Source organism: Mytilus galloprovincialis, chromosome 12, assembly GCF_965363235.1.
Source record: "Mytilus galloprovincialis chromosome 12, xbMytGall1.hap1.1, whole genome shotgun sequence".
NCBI classification, from domain to species: domain Eukaryota; kingdom Metazoa; phylum Mollusca; class Bivalvia; order Mytilida; family Mytilidae; genus Mytilus; species Mytilus galloprovincialis.
The window spans coordinates 64,148,155-64,168,540 of NC_134849.1; the positions used below are offsets into that span (position 1 = coordinate 64,148,155).

The 20,386-nt window shown below is 32.0% G+C and overlaps 1 protein-coding gene across 3 annotated transcripts in view; it reads left to right on the top strand.

Moving 5' to 3' along the window:
• The first annotated feature begins 274 nt into the window (after positions 1-274).
• Positions 275-20,386, top strand: part of LOC143054535 (adenylyl cyclase-associated protein 1-like) — a 71,149-nt gene continuing 51,037 nt past the window's right edge. Inside the window, exons 1-3 of one of the 3 annotated variants that reach the window (XM_076227555.1) lie at positions 275-389; positions 10,714-11,095; positions 17,528-17,631. In XM_076227555.1, the coding sequence (XP_076083670.1) occupies positions 10,981-11,095; positions 17,528-17,631 (219 nt within the window). In that variant the 5' untranslated portion in view covers positions 275-389; positions 10,714-10,980. Of the gene's footprint in view, positions 390-1,880; positions 1,920-10,713; positions 11,096-17,527; positions 17,632-20,386 lie in introns of those variants that run through there. The other 2 variants (XM_076227556.1, XM_076227554.1) reach the window with 2 other exon arrangements.

Here is a 20,386-nt window from a genome sequence, read left to right on the forward strand (position 1 = left end):
TGGATATTGAATGTGTACTGAGTCTGATTGATATTTTAGTCTTAGATACATGATTTTATTGTCATTGGTTTTGAAAAAGCTGTCAATAACTGACAGTAATCTCGGATCTGTATTCGATGTATTATTATTCAATCGGATCGATTAGTTTTTATTAAGACTCTAAAATGTGCTTAATACAATTTTAAATAAAATAGATTTTGAAAAATCTTTTTAATGGTGAGCTTTTTGAAAAAGCTAAAATAATTTCATGAACGCATCGCAATCTCCACTTCCGTTTCATCCCGCCCTCTACGCGGAAGCAAAAAAGTGACACCGGCAAAATAATCTTGGTAAGTTTTATCAAAAAGAAAAACAGTATATGCAAACAGAAAAGTAGTTAAGCAGATAGTGTAAGTTTCTGATTCAAAGTTCTGCTTCATCATGTTGTAAAAAACATTGAGAAGCAATGGCAAATTACACAGGAAAACCGGATTTATCGAAAAGGGGGAGGGTTGTCCTACAAAACATTGTCAGCATTTTGCAGAATGCATTATTCGTCCAATCATTAAAAGATAAATGAAAAGAGTTGAATGATTGATGTTCAATACTCAGCTTAGCTTGACTATCGTGCAAATAAAATGACTATATACTGAAGAGTGAAGATATTCAACGACTTACAGTGGGGATGAATCACTTCCTTAATTGGCTTTAATTGGCTTGTCAGTGATATGCTGAATCACATTGGTTTCAGATGTATAAAAATTGTTTCAAATAAGCATTCAGAAATAATTTCACAATCAATCTATAACAAAATAAAGAAATTTGGTATAAGGAACTGGTTATATACACCTAATCGCTATTTATTCCATTCCGGATAAGTTCTAAAATTACACAACTTTTTCATCCAGTTGAAGCTATCTGGGACCCTGTTTTAACAATTCACCATGCAAGATACTTTTTAATGAGACCTGTTTAAACTACCGTAAATACTTAAAACAAAATATTTTTTTACTTCAATTTTAATTTCGAAAAAAGTGGATCATACTATATCAAAGTTTCTTGAAGATCACTTTCTAAAGTTTTTTCTCCCTCAGCTCACTACTGATGACCTCCATTTTTCGGCCGGTGACCCAAACAGGAAGTTGTATAAATGACTGTTTTTCCCGGAATGGACTAAATAGCGATAAGGTGTATTCTAAGGTGTCCCAGAAAAATAGCCTTGCAAGACGTCATAATTATTTGGACTAGTTTAATTCTAGTCCAAAGAACAAAATCAAAAGCTCAAAGACATCAAACGAATGGATAACTTTGTTTAACCTTGACAATGTATACTTGCAACTTGTGGGTCTTGAAAGATTTAATTTGATTTTTTTCTAGGATTTTTATTAGCCCCCTTCTCCCATGTCTCTACTGTTAACCATGTGTAAACAGAAAAAGGAAACTTTACTTTAGAACGAATGTACATAAATGTAGTGCTTACATCTATAACCTTACTATTTGATTATTTTAAATCAACCATTGTTAAATCTTTTTAGTTTGGGTTTTATTTCAGTAAATCCAATGTTCATAAAGGAGATAAATTTATTGTTTTATTTAAAAGTACATGTGTAGCCTAAAATACTACATGTATAAAAGGTTATGTTACATATAAAGCTTAGCTGCGGCACCATGACTCTGATGGTCCTTTATAATATTATCTTAATTGATTTGGGGGACCTCCTCAAATTGTCAAAGAATATTAAACATGTTAAAAGGACAGAAGAGCTACAGTTCCACACAAACTACATTTACTTGAAGCTGTGCTGTTTCTCAGGCTAAGAAGTTGAAATGTAACTAAAAGAAGTATTGAGTTTAATGGTTAAGATAAAAACAGACCAATAACAGGATTTAAACCTAATTGTTTTAGACATGTTAGAATGGAGCGCCAGCATCATAAATATGTATGTACCTTTCAAGTTCAACTGTCAGATTTCCAATTTTCAGCTTTTTGACTTGCATGTCTGCAGATCGAAAAATCAGTTTCATAAAACTTCTTTAAATTTGTATGGCTTGTGATGTGTTTCTTTTAGGAAATTTTACTGGCTTAGGCTGTCATGGCTGTATGACTTGTTGTTTATAGTGAAAATGTAACATTTAGTTAATTGGTTTATAATAATTATTGGGTAAGCTGTGTTACTCTTGAGTAAAAATTATCACAAGGATAGATTTACTTGTACTTGCAAAACAGTACGATAAGAATTTGCATTTTGCACTTGGGTAATGTCAACATAATTAGACTGTCAATGCTGAATTTAAATACTGTGGATATTACATTTAATTGTTGGATACCAATTTACTTGGGTTTCAGGGGTACAGGTGACCACACAATTTATACAGTGAAACCTTATTAAACCGAATCCTGCATTAACCAAAAACCTGTCTAAACCAAACATGTTTTTAAGCACCGTCATATCAAATTGCATGCATTGTGAACCTGATAAAACCAAACATCGGCCAAAACCGAACAAAATCTTACTTCCTAAAGAGGGTCGGTTTAAACAGGTTTTACTGTATGTTCAAAGAATGACGAATTTTATATAGACTTGTATGCAGGTTTTGGCAAAACCATGAAATCCAATATCCATGAAAAATCCAAGTTTTACTCCTCATTGAAAATTGGAACCCACAAAAATAAATGAATCCCACGGTAGTCATGTAGTAGACCTGATGTCCACTGCATGGTATTGGTATTGATAACTTGGAAAAGAATTCAACAACTCTGAACATTGGAAGTTTATGACACATTATCTACAAATCAGATGCAAATTTAAGATTTCATCTTCATAACTTTTTTCCCCATTAGTGATAATTTCCTGTACGTTAAGGTTGCCATTTGTTTTCTCTTTCAGGTATAAAGGTCAACAGTAATGGTGGGCAAAACCCCCAAAAATTTTGTTAACTTTTATTTTCCTCAAATAATTTATGTTTTTTCCATCTTAAGTTGTGTTTCACTTTTTTGTTTTATTTTATTTCACTTTTTTGTTTTGTTTGGAATGTTTCTCATAATTTGCAGTCTTCATGATACACTGTTGTGCATGTTGAAGCTCAATTTTATTAAAATTTTAGTTCAATTCCTTTGTCTTTGATTTAGGGATGATTTTTACAGACCCAATAGGAATTTTACAAGCCTGGAATTAAAACGAAGTTGCTAACCTTGAAGACTTAATGTGCATTTATTTATACTAAGTACTATATATACCATGGTTTTTACGAGTTAACATATTTAAACAAACGAATCCGAAGGATGAGTTTGTTTAAATATGTTAATGAGTAAGACACATGGTATATAAAATTTGTAATATAAATAAAATGATTGACAGCTTCAAGACCTTCAACTAATATTGGAAATTGATCACGTTACAGTTTTATCCAATGAAATGGAAGCTCGCGCAAGTCACTTTTGCGCTTCGTGTATGATCGTCTGTATATTTCATGTAATAGAACCCCTGAATTTGCAGAAAGTAAAGAAAATGTCGGATTTTCCCCGATTTTTTTTTTTTTAGTTTTGCGCCCCGTGTATGATTGTAGGCGCAGGTAATTTCATAATGTCATCAGACTGAGGTAAACAAAAGTGTCGGATTCCAGCGACAAGGATTAAATAATTATTCTAATGACGGTAAGAATTGATTTTTGTTTTGTTTTTTTTCAATGTATCATACAAATTAATCATATTTTACAGAATTTTCATCTAATTGAAAAATGCTTCTCTTCCGTTATTTTATTAAATTATTTATTAAAACACAATTTTAATGATAAAACAATAATTTAACAGTGGCGGATTCAGGGGCGTAGATAGTGTACGTCCCCTAATCATGTTTTTTCACAGATATTTGTAGCCGATATTTATTCCTTTTTGTATAGGTACCCCCTTTTTAAATCGAATTTAAATTGAATTTTCGCAAAGGAAATGATAGTTTTACATTTTATTTTTTTCAAAACTGAAAGAAGAAACATTTAGTAATTGTTTCGAAAGTTAAGGGAATTCGTAACAATCCTATGTACATGTAGTTTGAAAAGGGTTTCCTGAAATGTGGTACACATAATTTATTGCTTTTTCTTATAAAATGAAAACAAATGAAGATCTTGACCTTTTAGTACGTTTTACAGTTTCCTAAATATTTTAGAGGCGGATACATTTAAAAAAAAAAAGGTGGAGCTTCAGCCATGGAATAACATGAAAATGAATATGTTATACCATGGCTGAAGCTCCGCCTTTTTTCCTTTGGATTCTAGTCGAGTTGCATATTTAATTAGCAAAGTATGGTACAACATAAATTTGCATATAATATACCATGGTTTTCCCTCACCACACTTTTTAAGCAAATTATTTCATAAAAACATCAAAGGAAAAAATCAAATTAATGTTACAATACATGTATATCTTCATTTATATTTGTTGAATTTAAACCATAATGTTTGTTTTAAACTACAATCATTTGACAATGCAATGATGATCTTGGTACATAAAATTGAGAAAGGAAATGGGGAATGTTGGTATTAAAATATGCGTAGGGAGATGTCCTATACTTTTGAACAGTTCTAATCTATAAAAAAAGAAGAAAAAAAAAGAGGCTACAATGTATACTGTACGGTGCTGCTGCACCTGATTATCAAAACAAAATGTCCATAAAATGTGTTAGGGTAGGCAAAAGAACTAAGGCATAGGAATTAAAGCAGAAAAATTCACAGAACTTGTTTACTATTATATATATATAGCTTATTGCTTTAAATTGATAAACTGTGGATTCATTATTAAATTCATTTGTGGGATACCATGGCCAATTTTTGTTGTTTTTGGATGATACAGATGAACCACAAATTTAAATGTTCAACAAATCACAATTTTTTCTTGGGTTGTAACAGACATGACAGACATGACAGACTCTGGACAAAACTAAAAAATCAAGAGTGCAGTTCTTTCTAACACCGATGATGCAAACGGCTAAGCGCGCACAAGTTTTGATCATTTCTTTTAAACATACGTTTGCAAAGTTTACACAAACTATGCACACGCTTAAAATGCGTCTGCAGTTTGTCGTTTGTTAGTACAAACGCTACACATGAATTTGTTTCTAACTTCAACCTGATTAAGCGATGTATTTATTTCTACGTTTGTAAAAAGTCTGTTTAGGCCTAAATTAAAATATTGTTTGTTTGCCCTTTTCCGACCCTATGTTTTGAAACAGGGTAGGTAGGTAGGTAAAATATTTTATTTTTCTTTCCCAAAAAATAACTTAGCTCGGTACATTTTGGTCATGGGTAGGCAGGTTGGTATGATATTTTATTTTATAGATACAAAATCTGCATGATGTCATTTTTGTCTGTATTGTTTTTGTTTAAGTATGTTTTTGCTAATAAGTTTCTAGGTCTATTAGTATAATAGTCCCAAGTTTTGAAGAAAAAAAAATATCATGTAGAATGTGAATTTAATTCATATGCACTACAATTTTTTTCAAATATCAAAATATAGGGCTGTGCGGCATATTTTAAACGTTTACATACCTGGAATTTTTAAGAGTTTTTACTTGCACTAATATTCTGTACTATGTACCTTGTACGCTTACCTATAGACCTAAAGTTTTTCTGTAAGAGATAAGTTTGTCCTGGTAAAATATATCCGGGCAGATATACATTGAACATTACTAGTAGAAAAGTGCTTAAATTTTCGTGTGTGCCTGTGTTTTCAATAAAAATGCTACATCCTTGAAACTCAATTGACTTTGTCACGTATTTTACATCGCATTTATAAATGATCTGTATGGAAAAACTTGGCGATTTTACTGCCAAATATTCTCCCCTTTACAGACTTTTGGTTCAGATATAAATCAGAATATATCAATGCTGGTCGAAGGCATCGTTAACATAATCATCCTAATCTATGGACCACCAAACGCCATCCCTACATAGGATACAAAGTCTGTTTACAAAATATTTTGTACACACGTTGATAATTTAGTATTGGACGAATTTTTTTTTAATGAACCCTGCTCTTCAAGTATAAAGATACAGAGTAACGTTCATTAAATCATGATTTCAAAGCTTTCAACATTGATTTCAAACAAATGCTTTGAAACTCCAAATGCAAGTGTTCATTTATGTCAAACGCTCACGTGATACCAAACGGACTAGACCTTATACGGGAAAGATAAAACCCGAGAATTCCGGTAAAAAAGTTTTGAGCGGGAAATACAAATATAAGAATTTTGGTAGGAACAAAAAATAAAATAAAATTAAATCTTGTTTGTAAACACAAATAAAAGATTTTCAGGCGGAACGAATTTATAGGGTCGGTCGGTAAAGGGCAAACAAACAATATTTTAATTTAAGCCTTACCTACAACATGTGCATGCATTATTGAAATTTCAAACAGTGTCAGTAAAGACTTATTAAACGATGTATTTGTTTCTACTTTTGTAGCGTTTAGAAAACAACAACAAACGCGACACAACGTTTACAAAATTTTGGTTAGAAAGACATGCACTCCAAATATCCAAGAAAATACAAGATTTCCTCATTTGAAAACTGATATCCACAGTACCAGTATGATCATGATGATAATTATTTATCTACTTGTAATGTAAATAATCAGTAGCGGATCCCAAGGTCAAGGAGGGAGTCTTGGGGTTGGAACCCCCCTTTTTTTGACAATCAATGCATTTAAATGGGGCCTAAATTAAAATATTGTTTGTTTGCCCTTTTCCGACCCTATGTCTTGAAACAGGGTAGGTAGGTAGGTAAAATATTTTATTTTTCTTTCCCAAAAAATAACTAAGCTCGGTACATTTTTTGTCATGGGTAGGCAGGTAGGTATAATATTTTATTTTATAGATACAAAATCTGCATGATATCATTTTTGTCTGTATTGCTTTTGTTTAAGTATGCTTTTGCTTTTAAGTATAATAGTCCCAAGAATTTTAACTTACTAATATTCTGTACTACGTACATGTACCTTGTACGCTTAACCTGGACCTAAAGTTTTTCTGTAAGAGATAACTTTGTCCTGGTAAAATATGTCCGGGTAGACATACCATGCATACTTTGTACATTACTAGTAGAAAAAGTCCCTAGAGTGTTTAAATTTTCGTGTGTGCCTGTGTTTCCAATAAAAATGCTACAAGACTTAAAACTCAATTGTCACGTTTTTTACATCGCATTTATATATGATCTGTATGGAAAAACTTGGCGATTTTACTGCCAAATATTCTCCCCTTTACAGACCTTTGGTTCATGTTAGATATAAATCAGAATATATCAATGCTGGTCAAAGGCATCGTTAACATAATCATCCTGATCTACGGACCAAAAGCCATCACTACATAGGATACAAAGTCTGTTTACAAAATATTTTGTACACACATTGATAATTTAGTATTGGAGGAACTTTTTTTGAATGAACCCAGCTCTTCAAGTATAAAGACACAGAGTAACGTTTGTTAAATCATGATTTCATAGCTTTCAATACAACATCCATTTCAAACAAATTTATGCTTTGAAACTCCAAATGCAAGTGTTCGTTCATGTCAAACGCTCACATGATACAAAACAGACTAGACCTTATACGGGAAAGATAAAAACCCGAGAATTCCGGTAAAAAAGCTTTGAGCGGGAAATACAAATATAAGATTAATTTTTAGTAGGAACAAAAAATAAAATAAAATAAAATCTTGCTGGTAAACACAAATAAAAGATTTTCAGGCGGAACGAATTTATAGGGTCGGTCGGTAAAGGGCAAACAAACAATATTTTAATTTAAGCCTGGGGACATACAGTTAGAAACCCCTTTATTCTTAGTTAGGAACCCCTCCTTTTAGAAATTGCTGGATCCGCCTCTGATTATGAACTAGGCAAATTCATATACATGTACATTTGTACTCAGGCGAGAATGTTTACTACTCAGTTTCCAAATAACAAGCTTTTAAAACACACTTCTATATATATAAATTGATAGTATAGAGATACTGAAACTTTAAAAAGCAGAAAAAAAATCAAGATAAAAGATAAAAACCATTCTAAAGTGGGCAGGAAATGATTTTCCCTAGGTTTTTCATATATTAACATTGAGATGTACTTTTTCTTTGAAAAACTACAATGTACATGATGTACAATGCATATACGAAAAAAATAACAAGAATTTTATAAGATTTTAAATGGGATGTTTAAAATTTATATAAGAAAAGTGTGGCTTACGAATACCAGGCAAAATTTTATTTTGCACTACATGGACTATCTGCACCATTTACCACTTGTCTAGATCTAATGCCCCAGACTAGAACATTTTATTTGGACTAGCAAGTATTTTCAAATATTTGTTTTGACACATAAGAATAACATGAATAATGGCAGAATATTGGTTTTCAGTCTAGTAGTCTGAAAAGTGTTCGGTACAGACTGCATGGATAAAACTAGAGAACTCTGAATATCTGTCAAAAAGTTAAAAACAAGAGTAATGAACATCCTTCTCATGTTTTTGTCATGAACAGGATGTAATCATGAAATACATTTTTGTAAGTGATAATCCCTTTATACAGAAATGTCAAATCATAAATTGTTAAGAAATATGCAGACCTACTTTGAAATTTGTCATGTTGCAGTTACCAAGGTTACCAAGGTTGAATGCATATTATCTTTTATTATTCAGCTGCAGTTGACCGTAAATTGGCAAAAGAAGCAGTACATTGACTAATATATATAAAAAAGAAGATGTGGTATGATTGACAAAGAGACAACTCTCCACAAGAGACCAAATGACACAGAAATTAACAACTGTAGGTCACTGTATGGCCTTCAACAATGAACAAAGCCCATACCGTATACATGTAGTATATGATGGTTATAATTAACTATTTTACATCTAGAATATAATCCCTTCTATGGTTTCCAAAATAGAGAATAATGGACCAAATTAGGACCAATTGGACAGAAAAATTAGCCAAAAAAATAAAGAATCGAGAATAAACTGGTGTTAAAAAAAAAGGATGGGGAATAATGGACAAAAAACATAAAGAATATAGAAAAATTGCATAAAAGATGAAAGAATGCAGAATTGAGGCCCACCTTCTAAACTAATTTTTAAATACATTTAGATGATTCTTCCATGTTTTCAATCATGCACACATATATCTGCAATGAAAACATACATGTACACCTTGGTTCTTATGAATCCTTTGGTACCTTGAACTTTGGAAAATTTAGGATCCTTGACCTTTTATAATCATGATAATCCTGATAAAAAGAAATTTCTCTGTTAGGTGTTTTAATGAAAGATATACATGTACCATAGGCAGATCCAGGGGGGGGGCCTGGGGGGCCTGGGCCCCCTCTTTCGTGGGAAAAATTTTGTTGATTATATAGGGAATCACTGAATCATGACTGGAGTGGCCCCCCCTTAGGCCCCCCTTATGAAAAGTTCTGGATCCGCCACTGTATACATGTACCATAGGTGGATCCAAGGGGGGCCCTTTTGAAGAAAAATTGGTTGTTTATATATAGAATTATATTATGATTCACTGAAGCATGAATGGAGCAACAAAATTGTGTTTGTTTAATGATCAGTCTAGGAATTCATGGCAAGCCATGGCTAACTCTACAATGTTATGGTAACCCATAACCTTCATAGTTATGGATATGAGGGTGTTTATGTACATTTCACTAAGCTGAGTATACTCTTGTTAAGATTTTATTATAATTTAAAGAAGAAAGGAAAAACCTTGTTATTTCATTTGGACAGTGTGTAATGAATAAATCTGTCTGACTCTTTAATGTTTTAATTTAACAACAAAAAGTAAAAGAAAACAATTTTGCAGTCCTTTCTTTTTGCCTATATTCATCTGAAAATATATTTAAAAATACATACAAATACATTTATTGATAATAAAGTTCATTGACCTTGGCAGTATTACAGCATTACAGCTAAGCTATAATTAGAATAAAACACAAATATTCCATATCTCTTGGCCTGATTTCAACTGATTCACAAGTGCCTGTACACCTAATCACTCCTACAGCAGCATTGCAAACAAGGTGACCTTGAGAATGCAAAAAAATCTGAATTTTTTATGTTTTATACAAAATCGTAGAAATTCAAATGGGATACAAGTTCTATTAACAGTTGATTAGGACTTTAAATATTGATTTTTATGTAGGATATTTATATATTAGATCTTTAATATCAGATAAAGTTTACTTTTCTTTAACACAATTCAATGCCACATGTGTTGCTTACTTTTATACCTGTGAAGTACATGGATGAGTGAAAATTGGATGTTCGTTGATGTGTGAAATTATTAGTAATAATATATTGTGTCTGGATCTATGTAAAATTCAATTTAATTGGAAATAGACAAGGTATTCATTATTGAATGATTTGTTGTTACATTTCAACAAGGAAATTAGATTGTACTGATTGAGCATTCATAGTCTGCTAATTTATGTGTTTTGTGTAAATAGAGATTAGTATATGTTAAAAGGAACTCCCACTATTTTTTGAGGATACCACTTTACACGTGTACTTTTATTGAGATACAAGGGTGTATACACATAGTTTACATATCCATGGTATGACACACTCAATACTCATCAGTTTGGATATTTATAGACAATACTATTGAAGTTATTTTTAGATTTGATGGATTTCACCTGTAATTAATTATGCTTTGTTGTTGTGCAAATACTGACTCAGACGATGAATCTTTTCAGGGGGGCAAATTTGCATCCCTCCAGACCAAAGAAACAGAAGTGAACGGCGTCAAGTCTTCTCCTGAAAGAGAATCGTCTTCAAACAAGGAAAAACAAGTTCTAGAAAAGAAAGTAGCACCACCTGTTCAAGAGAAATATTTAGAAAGGGAAGTAACTCGTTCTTCAAGAGAAGGTTCACAAGAGAGTCAATTAAGTCTCGCTCAACAGGAAGTTGCGGATCTTAAACAAGTAATTCTACAGGAAATCCAAAGTAGCGATTCCAACGAGATGTCTCAGCAAGCATTATTATCAGCAGTGGATCGTTTAGAGGCTGTCGCTGTCAGGTTAGAAGGTCTAGCAGTCAAGACTGGTACATCTGCACCTAGCTCTAGTGCAGTTTCAGGTGTGTATGAATGAAAATTGTCTTTTTATCATGTAAATGTATATAGTCCAAGTGAATTGAAATAGATCTTTACCATGTTTACTATTCCAAATGAATTGAAATAGTCCTTTACGAAAAAAATCCAAATGGATTGAAGTACACAAATATAGTCCTTTACTTTTCCAATAGAATTTAAATAGCTAGTTCTTCCGTATTTCAAATTAAACGAATCAGTCTTTTTGGAGTCCAAATGAATTAGAATAGTCATTTTGTATTCCAAATGATTTGAAATAGTCTTTTTGGAGTCCAAGTGAACTGGCATAGTCCTTTTGAATTCCAACACGTCCAAATGATTTACCGGGTAAACTAGTCTTTTTGGAGTCCAAATGAATCAAAATAGTCCTTTTGTATTCCAAAGGAATTTAAATAGTCTTTAGGAGTCTAAATGATTTGAAATAGTCTTTTGGAGTTGAAATGATATAAAATAGTCTTTTGGGCTCCATATGATTTGATATAGTCTTTTTGGCATCCAAATGAATTGAAATAGTCCTTTTGGAGTTAAAATGAACTGAAATAGTCCCTTTGTATTCCAAATGAATTGAAATAGTCCTTTTGGAGTCCTTTTGTAGTCCAAATGAATTAATTTAAAATAGTCATTTAGTATTTCAAATGAATTGAATTACATGTAGTCCCTTTGTCCAAATTAACTGAAACTTAGTCTTTTTCATTTTTATGTAGGCTAAATAAAGGGACGTACCGGTATATATATTGATATTAGAAAATGCTGTACGATTGCCAATAAGACATTTTTCCACAAGAGACCAAATAAAATTGCAGTTGGCAACTACATGTATTTGTCACCAACTAAGTTTACTAGAAAAGACCAAAGTTCATCCTTTATTTTATTTACATTTCAATGTTGAATTATTCCAAAATCAATCAAGTCTTTTAAAGACTCCATGGCGTTGTCAGTTTGTTTAAGATTTGTGAGTTTGACTGTCCCTTTGGTATCTTTCGTCCCTTTTTCAAATATACATACATATATATATACACTAGCATAAGGTCCATGTATATCATGTATGTATATCTGACCTAGCTCCTGTTAATTGCCAATTTATTTGTTAATGTTATAATTTGTTGTGTCATTGGATTGCTGCTTCATTGATGTTTATTCCAAATATCATAATTATTCACATACCTCCAGTCACATGAGTAAGAACAGGTTAATTCTTCAAAGATACCATAAGGTGATTGATGATAAAAACTTTAGGCCAACCTGAAGAAATTATTTGTCAATGTTTTAACAGTGGCGGATCCAGCCATTTTAAAAAGGGGGGGGGGGGGGTGTTCCCAACACAGAGTAAAGGGGGGGTTCCAACTATATGGTCCCATTCAAATACATTGATCGGCCAAAAAAAAGGCATGAAGACTAATAAACATCCGATATGTTAATTTCTTTAAAAAAAAAAAAAAAACGCCTACCTACCTACCTACCCACTGTCTCAACCTTGGGTAGGGTTTGGGCAAACCAAAATATTTTTAATTTGATTTTAAACATATTTTATTCATTAAGATATGAAAAGGATTGAGCAACAGGCACAGCCTATAAAAGCTCTCTCCATATTACATGTACAAGGTATAATTCAATTGCAACAACTGTATTTAAAATAATGCAATATAATGGAACATGCATGCTACTTGTGAGCACACACGAGCAAATATATGTTAACAGTGTTACTTACTAAATGCAAAGTATATTTAAATATATTATGCAATTAATAATCAGTTATTTAAAGTACCTTGAAACATGCAAATATCCTTTATAAGTCATTAGAAATATATTTATGGCTTGAAAGAGACACTAAGCTTGCTTAGTGAAATAAATGAATTAATGTCATGAATGTTGGAGTGTAGAAAAAAATAAAAATAAAACTAGATGAAACAAAAATTAAGTAAGTTTCAAACAAAAAGTTGTGTCACTGATATATTTCTGAACAGATTTAAATATAGCAATATTCATATCATATGAAAATAATCTGTTTCCAAAAAGTAGTAATTCAATATTTATGTCAACATTATCAACAATGGAGTAAATGGAATCAAGAAGGCTCTGTCTTACATCATTATACTTCTAGGGCAAATAAAAAAGAAATGTTGGTTATCCTCCATAGGATGGTTACAGTTTGTGCAAAAAGTGTTCTCAGATAAGAACTGATTAAACAAATGAGATTTAAGGTTGCTAGCATTATTTCTGAGTTGACAATGACTTATATTAAGTTTCCTTATCCCATAGTTGAAAGGTTTAAAAATATCATCAGTCCTATAAAACTTATCCAGTCCACTTCTAAATATACCCAAACTTGGTGATTTTTGTAAACTCAAAGGAAGACTATTCCAAAGTCTTATAGTGGAAGGAATGAAACTATTAAAATAAGAGCTGGTTCTAGCAAGAGGCGGGTGAAAAGTGTTATTTTCATTCCTCAAAGTATAAGGGGTTTGTCTAGGAAGAAAAATATTTTTAATTGTGGCCTTTTAGGACATATGAGCTATGGATTCGCAGATATGTTTGGTGTTGCCTACCTATGCCTTGTAAGGTAGGTAGGTACATGTAGATAGGGGTTTCATTATTATTTGGCCAATAATATAAGTTTCATGTTTTAGAAAATCTTTAAAAAAAATATTCGTAACAATTTGTGTCATCATGGTCATGCTGGTAGGGAACATCAATTCATTTAATTACATGTTTGCCTCAGAACAAAATGAATGAATAGCATGAATAGTAGAAGAGCAATTAATACTATTGCAATAATTTAGTGATAAAAGTTTGACCGAAGTAGGTTGGAAGTTCCAATAAGTACAACATGTGAATAGTAACTTAATTGGATCATTTTGAAGCCCCTGACACAGCGGAGGGGAGGTGGCATTAAGGTTTACCCTTGTCAGTTTGTACTTCTACCTGCATGACCTGTACACATGTACCTGTACAAGCAAAAATTATTTTTCATTCTCTAATTTTAGTTTGCTTCAATCAATTGTTTAATATGAAACTCGTACACTATTGCTTATTACCACAAATCACGGATCAAGTTGGAATTTTGGATAGCAACACTTTAATAGTTCTCTAGTTATGTCCCTTTATAACATTATCATGTGATTATGTATAAGCAGGGGAAATTGTTTGAATCCCATGGACACATTCCACATTAATTTTTCATGTGCTGTCTTAAAATTAATTTGATTTAACAGACTATTATAGGATTAAACACACTTTTAGCTCACCTGGCCCAAAGGGCCGAGTGAGCTTTTCTCATCACTTGGCGTCCGTCGTCCAGCGTCGACTGTTAACTTTTACAAAAATCTTCTCCTCTGAAACTACTGGGCCAAATGAAACCAAACTTGGCCACAATCATCATTAGGGTATCTAGTTTAAAAAATGTGTGGCGTGACCCGGCCAACCAACCAAGATGGCCGCCATGGCTAAAAATAGAACATAGGGTTAAAATGCAGTTTTTGGCTTATAACTCAAAAACCAAAGCATTTAGAGCAAATCTGACTGGGGTAAAATTGTATATCAGGTCAAGATCTATCTGCCCTGAAATTTTCAGATGAATCGGACAACCTGTTGTTGGGTTGCTGCCCCTGAATTGATAATTTTAAGGAAACTTTGCTGTTTTTGATTATTATCTTGAATATTATTATAGATAGAGATAAACTGTAAACTGCAATAATGTTCAGCAAAGTAAGATTTACAAATAAGTCAACATGACCGAAATGGTCAGTTAACCTCTTTAGGAGTTATTGCCCTTTATAGTCCATTTTTAACCATTTTTCGTAAATCTTACTAATCTTTTACAAAAATCTTCTCCTCTGAAACTACTGGGCCAAATTAAACCAAACTTGGCCACAATCATTATTGGGGTATTTAGTTTTAAAAATGTGTCCGGTGACCCGGCCAACCAACCAAGATGGCCGCCATGGCTAAAAATAGAACATAGGGGTAAAATGCAGTTTTTGGCTTATAACTCAAAAACCAAAGCATAAAGAGCAAATCTTCAGGGATAAAAGTGTTTATCAGGTCAAGATCTATCTGTCCTGAAATTTTCAGATGAATCGGACAACAAATTGTTGGGTTGCTGCCCCTGAATTGGTAAGTTTAAGGAAATTTTGCTGTTTTTGGTTATTATCTTGAATACTATTATAGATAGAGATAACCTGTAAACAGCAATAATGTTCAGAAAAGTAAGATTTACAAATAAGTCAGCATGACTGAAATGGTCAATTGACCCCCTAAGGAGTTATTGTCCTTTATAGTCAATTTTTAACAATTTTCATAAAATTTGTAAGTTTTTACTAACATTTTCCACTGAAACTACTAGGCCAAGTTCATTATAGATAGAGATAATTGTAAGCAGCAAGAATGTTCAGTAAAGTAAGATGTACAAACACATCACCATCACCAAAACACAATTTTGTCATGAATCTATCTGCTTCTTTTGTTTAATATTCACATATATACCAAGGTGAGCAACACAGGCTCTTTAGAGCCTCTAGTTTCTAGAGGTTATTGATGTGTAAACCGGGGCGATTAACTCACAAACTGAATAAAAGTCCGAAGGACTTTTATGTTAAGTTTGTGAGTAAGAGACCCGGTTTACACATCAATAACCTCTAGAAAAAATGTGTTTAATCCTTATAATTCTTCAGCCAAACATACGCCATTATCAATTTACATTATTTGTTTGACGGCTACTATATTTACCATTAAAAGCGCAATGGCATATCTTAACTAAGGAGTACGCCGCCATCTTGACTTTCTAAAAAAGCATAAATGTCCGATAAATGCATCAGAATCTAAAATGAAATAGCACCTACCTCAAAAACTTCATTTTAATGAGATATTATCCGAATTTGAAACGTACACGTAACGAAATAATCTTTCCCTTAAAATTTTCATTCGTGTGACGTCGTGTTTTGCCTTGACGTAAATTCGCCAAATCCTTCATGAAATTTCGCGTAATTTTATTAAAATTTTATTTTTATACATTTTCGAAACTTAAGGGCATTTATTTATATTTTTTTGGTTATGAATGCATTCGAATGGAAACAACTGTTATGCAAATTGTTTTATAATCTCAATTTGCTGAAAATCCCAGTATCCTTGCAAGAATGTGTATCGCGCATGAATAGATTACGAAAGTCGTTTCGGAAACATGGTTTATCGAAGTGTAAACCAAGAGAAAAATTCTAATTTACCAATCCAATTCAAGTATTTATAAATATGCAAATGATATAAGAATTATTTATGTACAAACAATTTTAAATATCAAGATTCCAAAAATAATTCATAAAAGCAGAATTCTAAATTAGATTTTCTATACAATAGTGACCTTCTGCTGGTGTTTGTTCTATGGTCGGGTTGTTGTCTCTCTGACACATTCCCCATTTCCATTCTCAATTTTATTAAATGCTGGACAAAATGTCCATTATTTTACTTTTTTGACAGAAGTTTACAACAAATACTGTCAAGATATAATTCAAAATTGGGGTTGTATTTATTTACTCAAAAGAGTACCTACTAATTGTACATGATTATATCATGTATAGCAGTTTCATGGATAAAGGAATGTACCTGAATCTGCAAAATTTTGAGTTTCTTTTGAAATTTCTGTTAAAACAAGCAATTACAAAATAAATCTGAGATTGAGTAGACAGTACCTGAGTGACGGACTGTCGACTGAACAGTTTTATAAATTTTGATATTTCCTGTTTTTATAAAGACACCTACACATTTAATAAATAATATACACATATATACATGATGCATACATAAATCATGTTAGTTGTACAAATTAAGTTTAAATAAATTAAACATAAAAAAAACAGTATTAAATTACACACTATATAACCAGTGGTGGGTCCAGAAATTTTCATAAGGGGGTCCCACTGAGTGCCAAAAAGGAGGGCTCTAGTCATGCTTCAGTGATTCTCTATACAATCAACCAAATTTTTCCTATAAAAGAGGGGGGTTCTGATGACAAAAGTGCATGTTTTCCCTCCAATATAACGGAACTCAACATGCGCTAAGGTACAAAAAAAATATCACTACAAGTACCTCACCAACCTAATTTTTCTTCAGAAGGAAAAGTTTAACACATACATAAGATTATTTGGCCTATTGCAGTTTCTTTTGATAAAATGTTACATCAAATTAACATGAGATAATGACTGAAATGATGTTTTGTTATATATCTAATCTGACAAAAAGAAACAAAAAACTTACCTGTTGTACAACTAATTGTTTATTTTTGTCTTGTGCATCATACATGTAGCATACAAACTACTTCTAGAAGTGATATTGTTATGAATTCATTTTCTTATTGAAACTTTGTCATTATAAAGAGACATTTTTCATTTGTGTCAAAATGTTACGAAATAATTTTGGTCATTTTTCAGATGTTGTAGCACCATATGTGACGGCCTTTGATGATCTGGTGAAGGGATCAGTAGGACAGTTTTTAGATTTATCCAATAAAATTGGAGGAGATGTTGCTAAAATTGTGAGTAATATTTTAATGTCTTGTAATTAATTTCAAAGCATGCTCAGTGAGCATCATGCATGGCGTCTAAAATGTGAATGCTGTAGACAAGTGATCATGGCGTCAAGCTAAAATGCTTCCAGTTGTGTCCGGTAGCTTATATTTTACTACATGTACTACACTACACTTTACATGTAGAATTAGTATCTGGTTTAGGTAGTTTGAGAGGTAGATAAAATCACTAACATTTCATAAAGGGAACAACCATTTAATTTAAAAAAAAAAAAATTCTGAACCTAAGATAGAAAATAATATTCTGGTCAACATGGTCAAGCAGACCATGCAGATGAAAAAATAACCATAGTTGTTTTCATTATCATGATTATGTTAATGTTGTTATGATTAACCCTTTCACATCCAAAGTATTCCAGAGTTTTTCTAAGCATGCTAAAAGGATACATGTACCTTAATTTCTATTTTCAAACAATCACAACTTGATTAAAAAAAATATTCATTTAAAATATAATATATATATACAGTCAGGGGACTTACTTAAACAAGTGATTTTCTAAATCACTGATTCAAGTAACATTATTTCCATAAAGGTTGGAAGTTAGAGTTGTCTTTCTTTAATAATCACCTATTTAAGTAGTACAAATTAATCACTAGAAGAAGTGATTTAATTTTATTGTAGCTTTAAATATAGAATACTAATGATCCAGGGACTAATTATGTTTCTAAACTTATCAGAACCAACATCTGTGTTGTCTAGGATGACCAGGTCATTTCAGGTGATGACCTTGTACTGAATCTAGGATAATGACATAAAAATCACTTGTTTAAGTATCAGACCTCAATTTCCTTCCCAAAAATCACTTCTTTAAGTATCATTCTTTTAATAACCCCCACTAATTTCAACACCCCCGAACAGTGAAATTTTTATCGCGAACAGTAGAATTTTATTACATAATCTGAAAGATGAAACCTTGAACTTCACAGGAAAAATACTCCCACTGCTGTGAAAAATCTTTGAAGAAAGTATCAGTTCATTCTGTAAAGCCATTATTATAGCATTTTTTCAACTAAAATAGAATTTTCAGCTAAATGATAGCATCAAAGACATAAACCTTGCTACTTAAAGAAGCAAAAAGTTCATATTTTTTTAGTTTTACTAATTAAAAGATATTATTTAAACCTATGTGTTTAAAATTTTGAAAAAACTACAAAATCCCAATTTGTGACAAAACCTCAAATTTGCTACTCAAATAAGTGATTTAAAAATCACTTATTTCAGTAAGTCCCCTGACTGATATATATTACCTGTATGACCAACAGGAAAAACATCTTTAGTTCATATCAAACATAAATTGAAAAGAACCACAATGTTTTTTTCTGAAGAATGTCACAAAAAAAATCAAAATATTGAATCGGAAACATAATTCCAGTCAAATGATTTCAGATGGGGAGTTTAAAAAATAAAGCATTTTGACAACCTACACTTGTGGTCATGAAATTTCGCAAAAATGTATATAAAAGTTGATGTACAAAATTATCCTCTTTAGGTAGGGAAATGGATAGTTGTACTTTAAGACATACAAACATCAATGACCAAAAGCTAGAGGACGCAAGTGAGGGTAGGAGGGGTCCTGATACAGAAATCACATGCTTAAAAACATGGAATTTCGAGGTCCTGAATTTAAAGAAATTAAAATCCAGACACCTGGAATTTGAAAAAAAGAATTCCAGGATCCCGAAAGGATCAATCCAGATATCCTGAGCTTAAAAACACTGATCACAGAGTTCTGATAAAGGTCCTACCCCCACCCATAAGTAATATAAACACAAACTTCACAAACTTAATAATTAAGACATAAGAGAATGTCTGACTGAGAGTGTGCATATGATGTAGGTAGATCCTCTATACACGAGACATCAGTTAAAAGAGAAATTCCAAGAGACTATATGTCAAAGCTTACACATTTATCTTCAAAAGAGTTGTTGAAAGATTAAAGAATATTTATTGGCATGGCCTTAAATAGAAAACTATTTGATATAAGGTTCAGTGAACACGACTAAGGGAATAACTATATGTTATCATGGTTTATAGTCCATGCTTTCAATTTTGGGATTTCCCTTTCACAACCTATATAACATGTATAAGGTTAACTTTTTATAATTTTCTTATCCCTGATTACATGAACAGTCTTCACGCTGAGTGGCAGTCCAGGCAGCCCAGGCTAGTAAAATTGCTCTCGGGTCTGTAAAAATCATATCTACAGGCCAACAGAATCTAACTAAAAATTTTCAAAAATTGAGCTCCCGGCCTGTAGATTTAAAAGTTCCTCGTGAAGACTGCATGAACAAATTCTCAAAATAAGCAAACACTAGTGACAGCCAAAATTTCCCCACTTAAGTATTTAGTAACAGTATATAGTTATGTAGCCTTAGTAATAACAGTATATAGTTATGTAGCCTTAGTAATAACAGTATATAGTTATGTAGCCTTAGTAATAACAGTATATAGTTATGTAGCCTTAGTAACTCATTAAGATAACTTCTGTCTTTTTGTTCTGATATTGACAACATTACACTTAACAATCTGTCAAATGTCCATGTAATAGTCAAGAATAATATTTTACTAGTCTGTGGCATCAGACTAGTGGCAAAGGGTGGATACTAGGTATCTGCTATGTCACATGTATGTCATGAATGAATAGTAAGTTTTTATATGAGGAACTTTTTGGGTTTCACACACATATATATATATATATAAAAA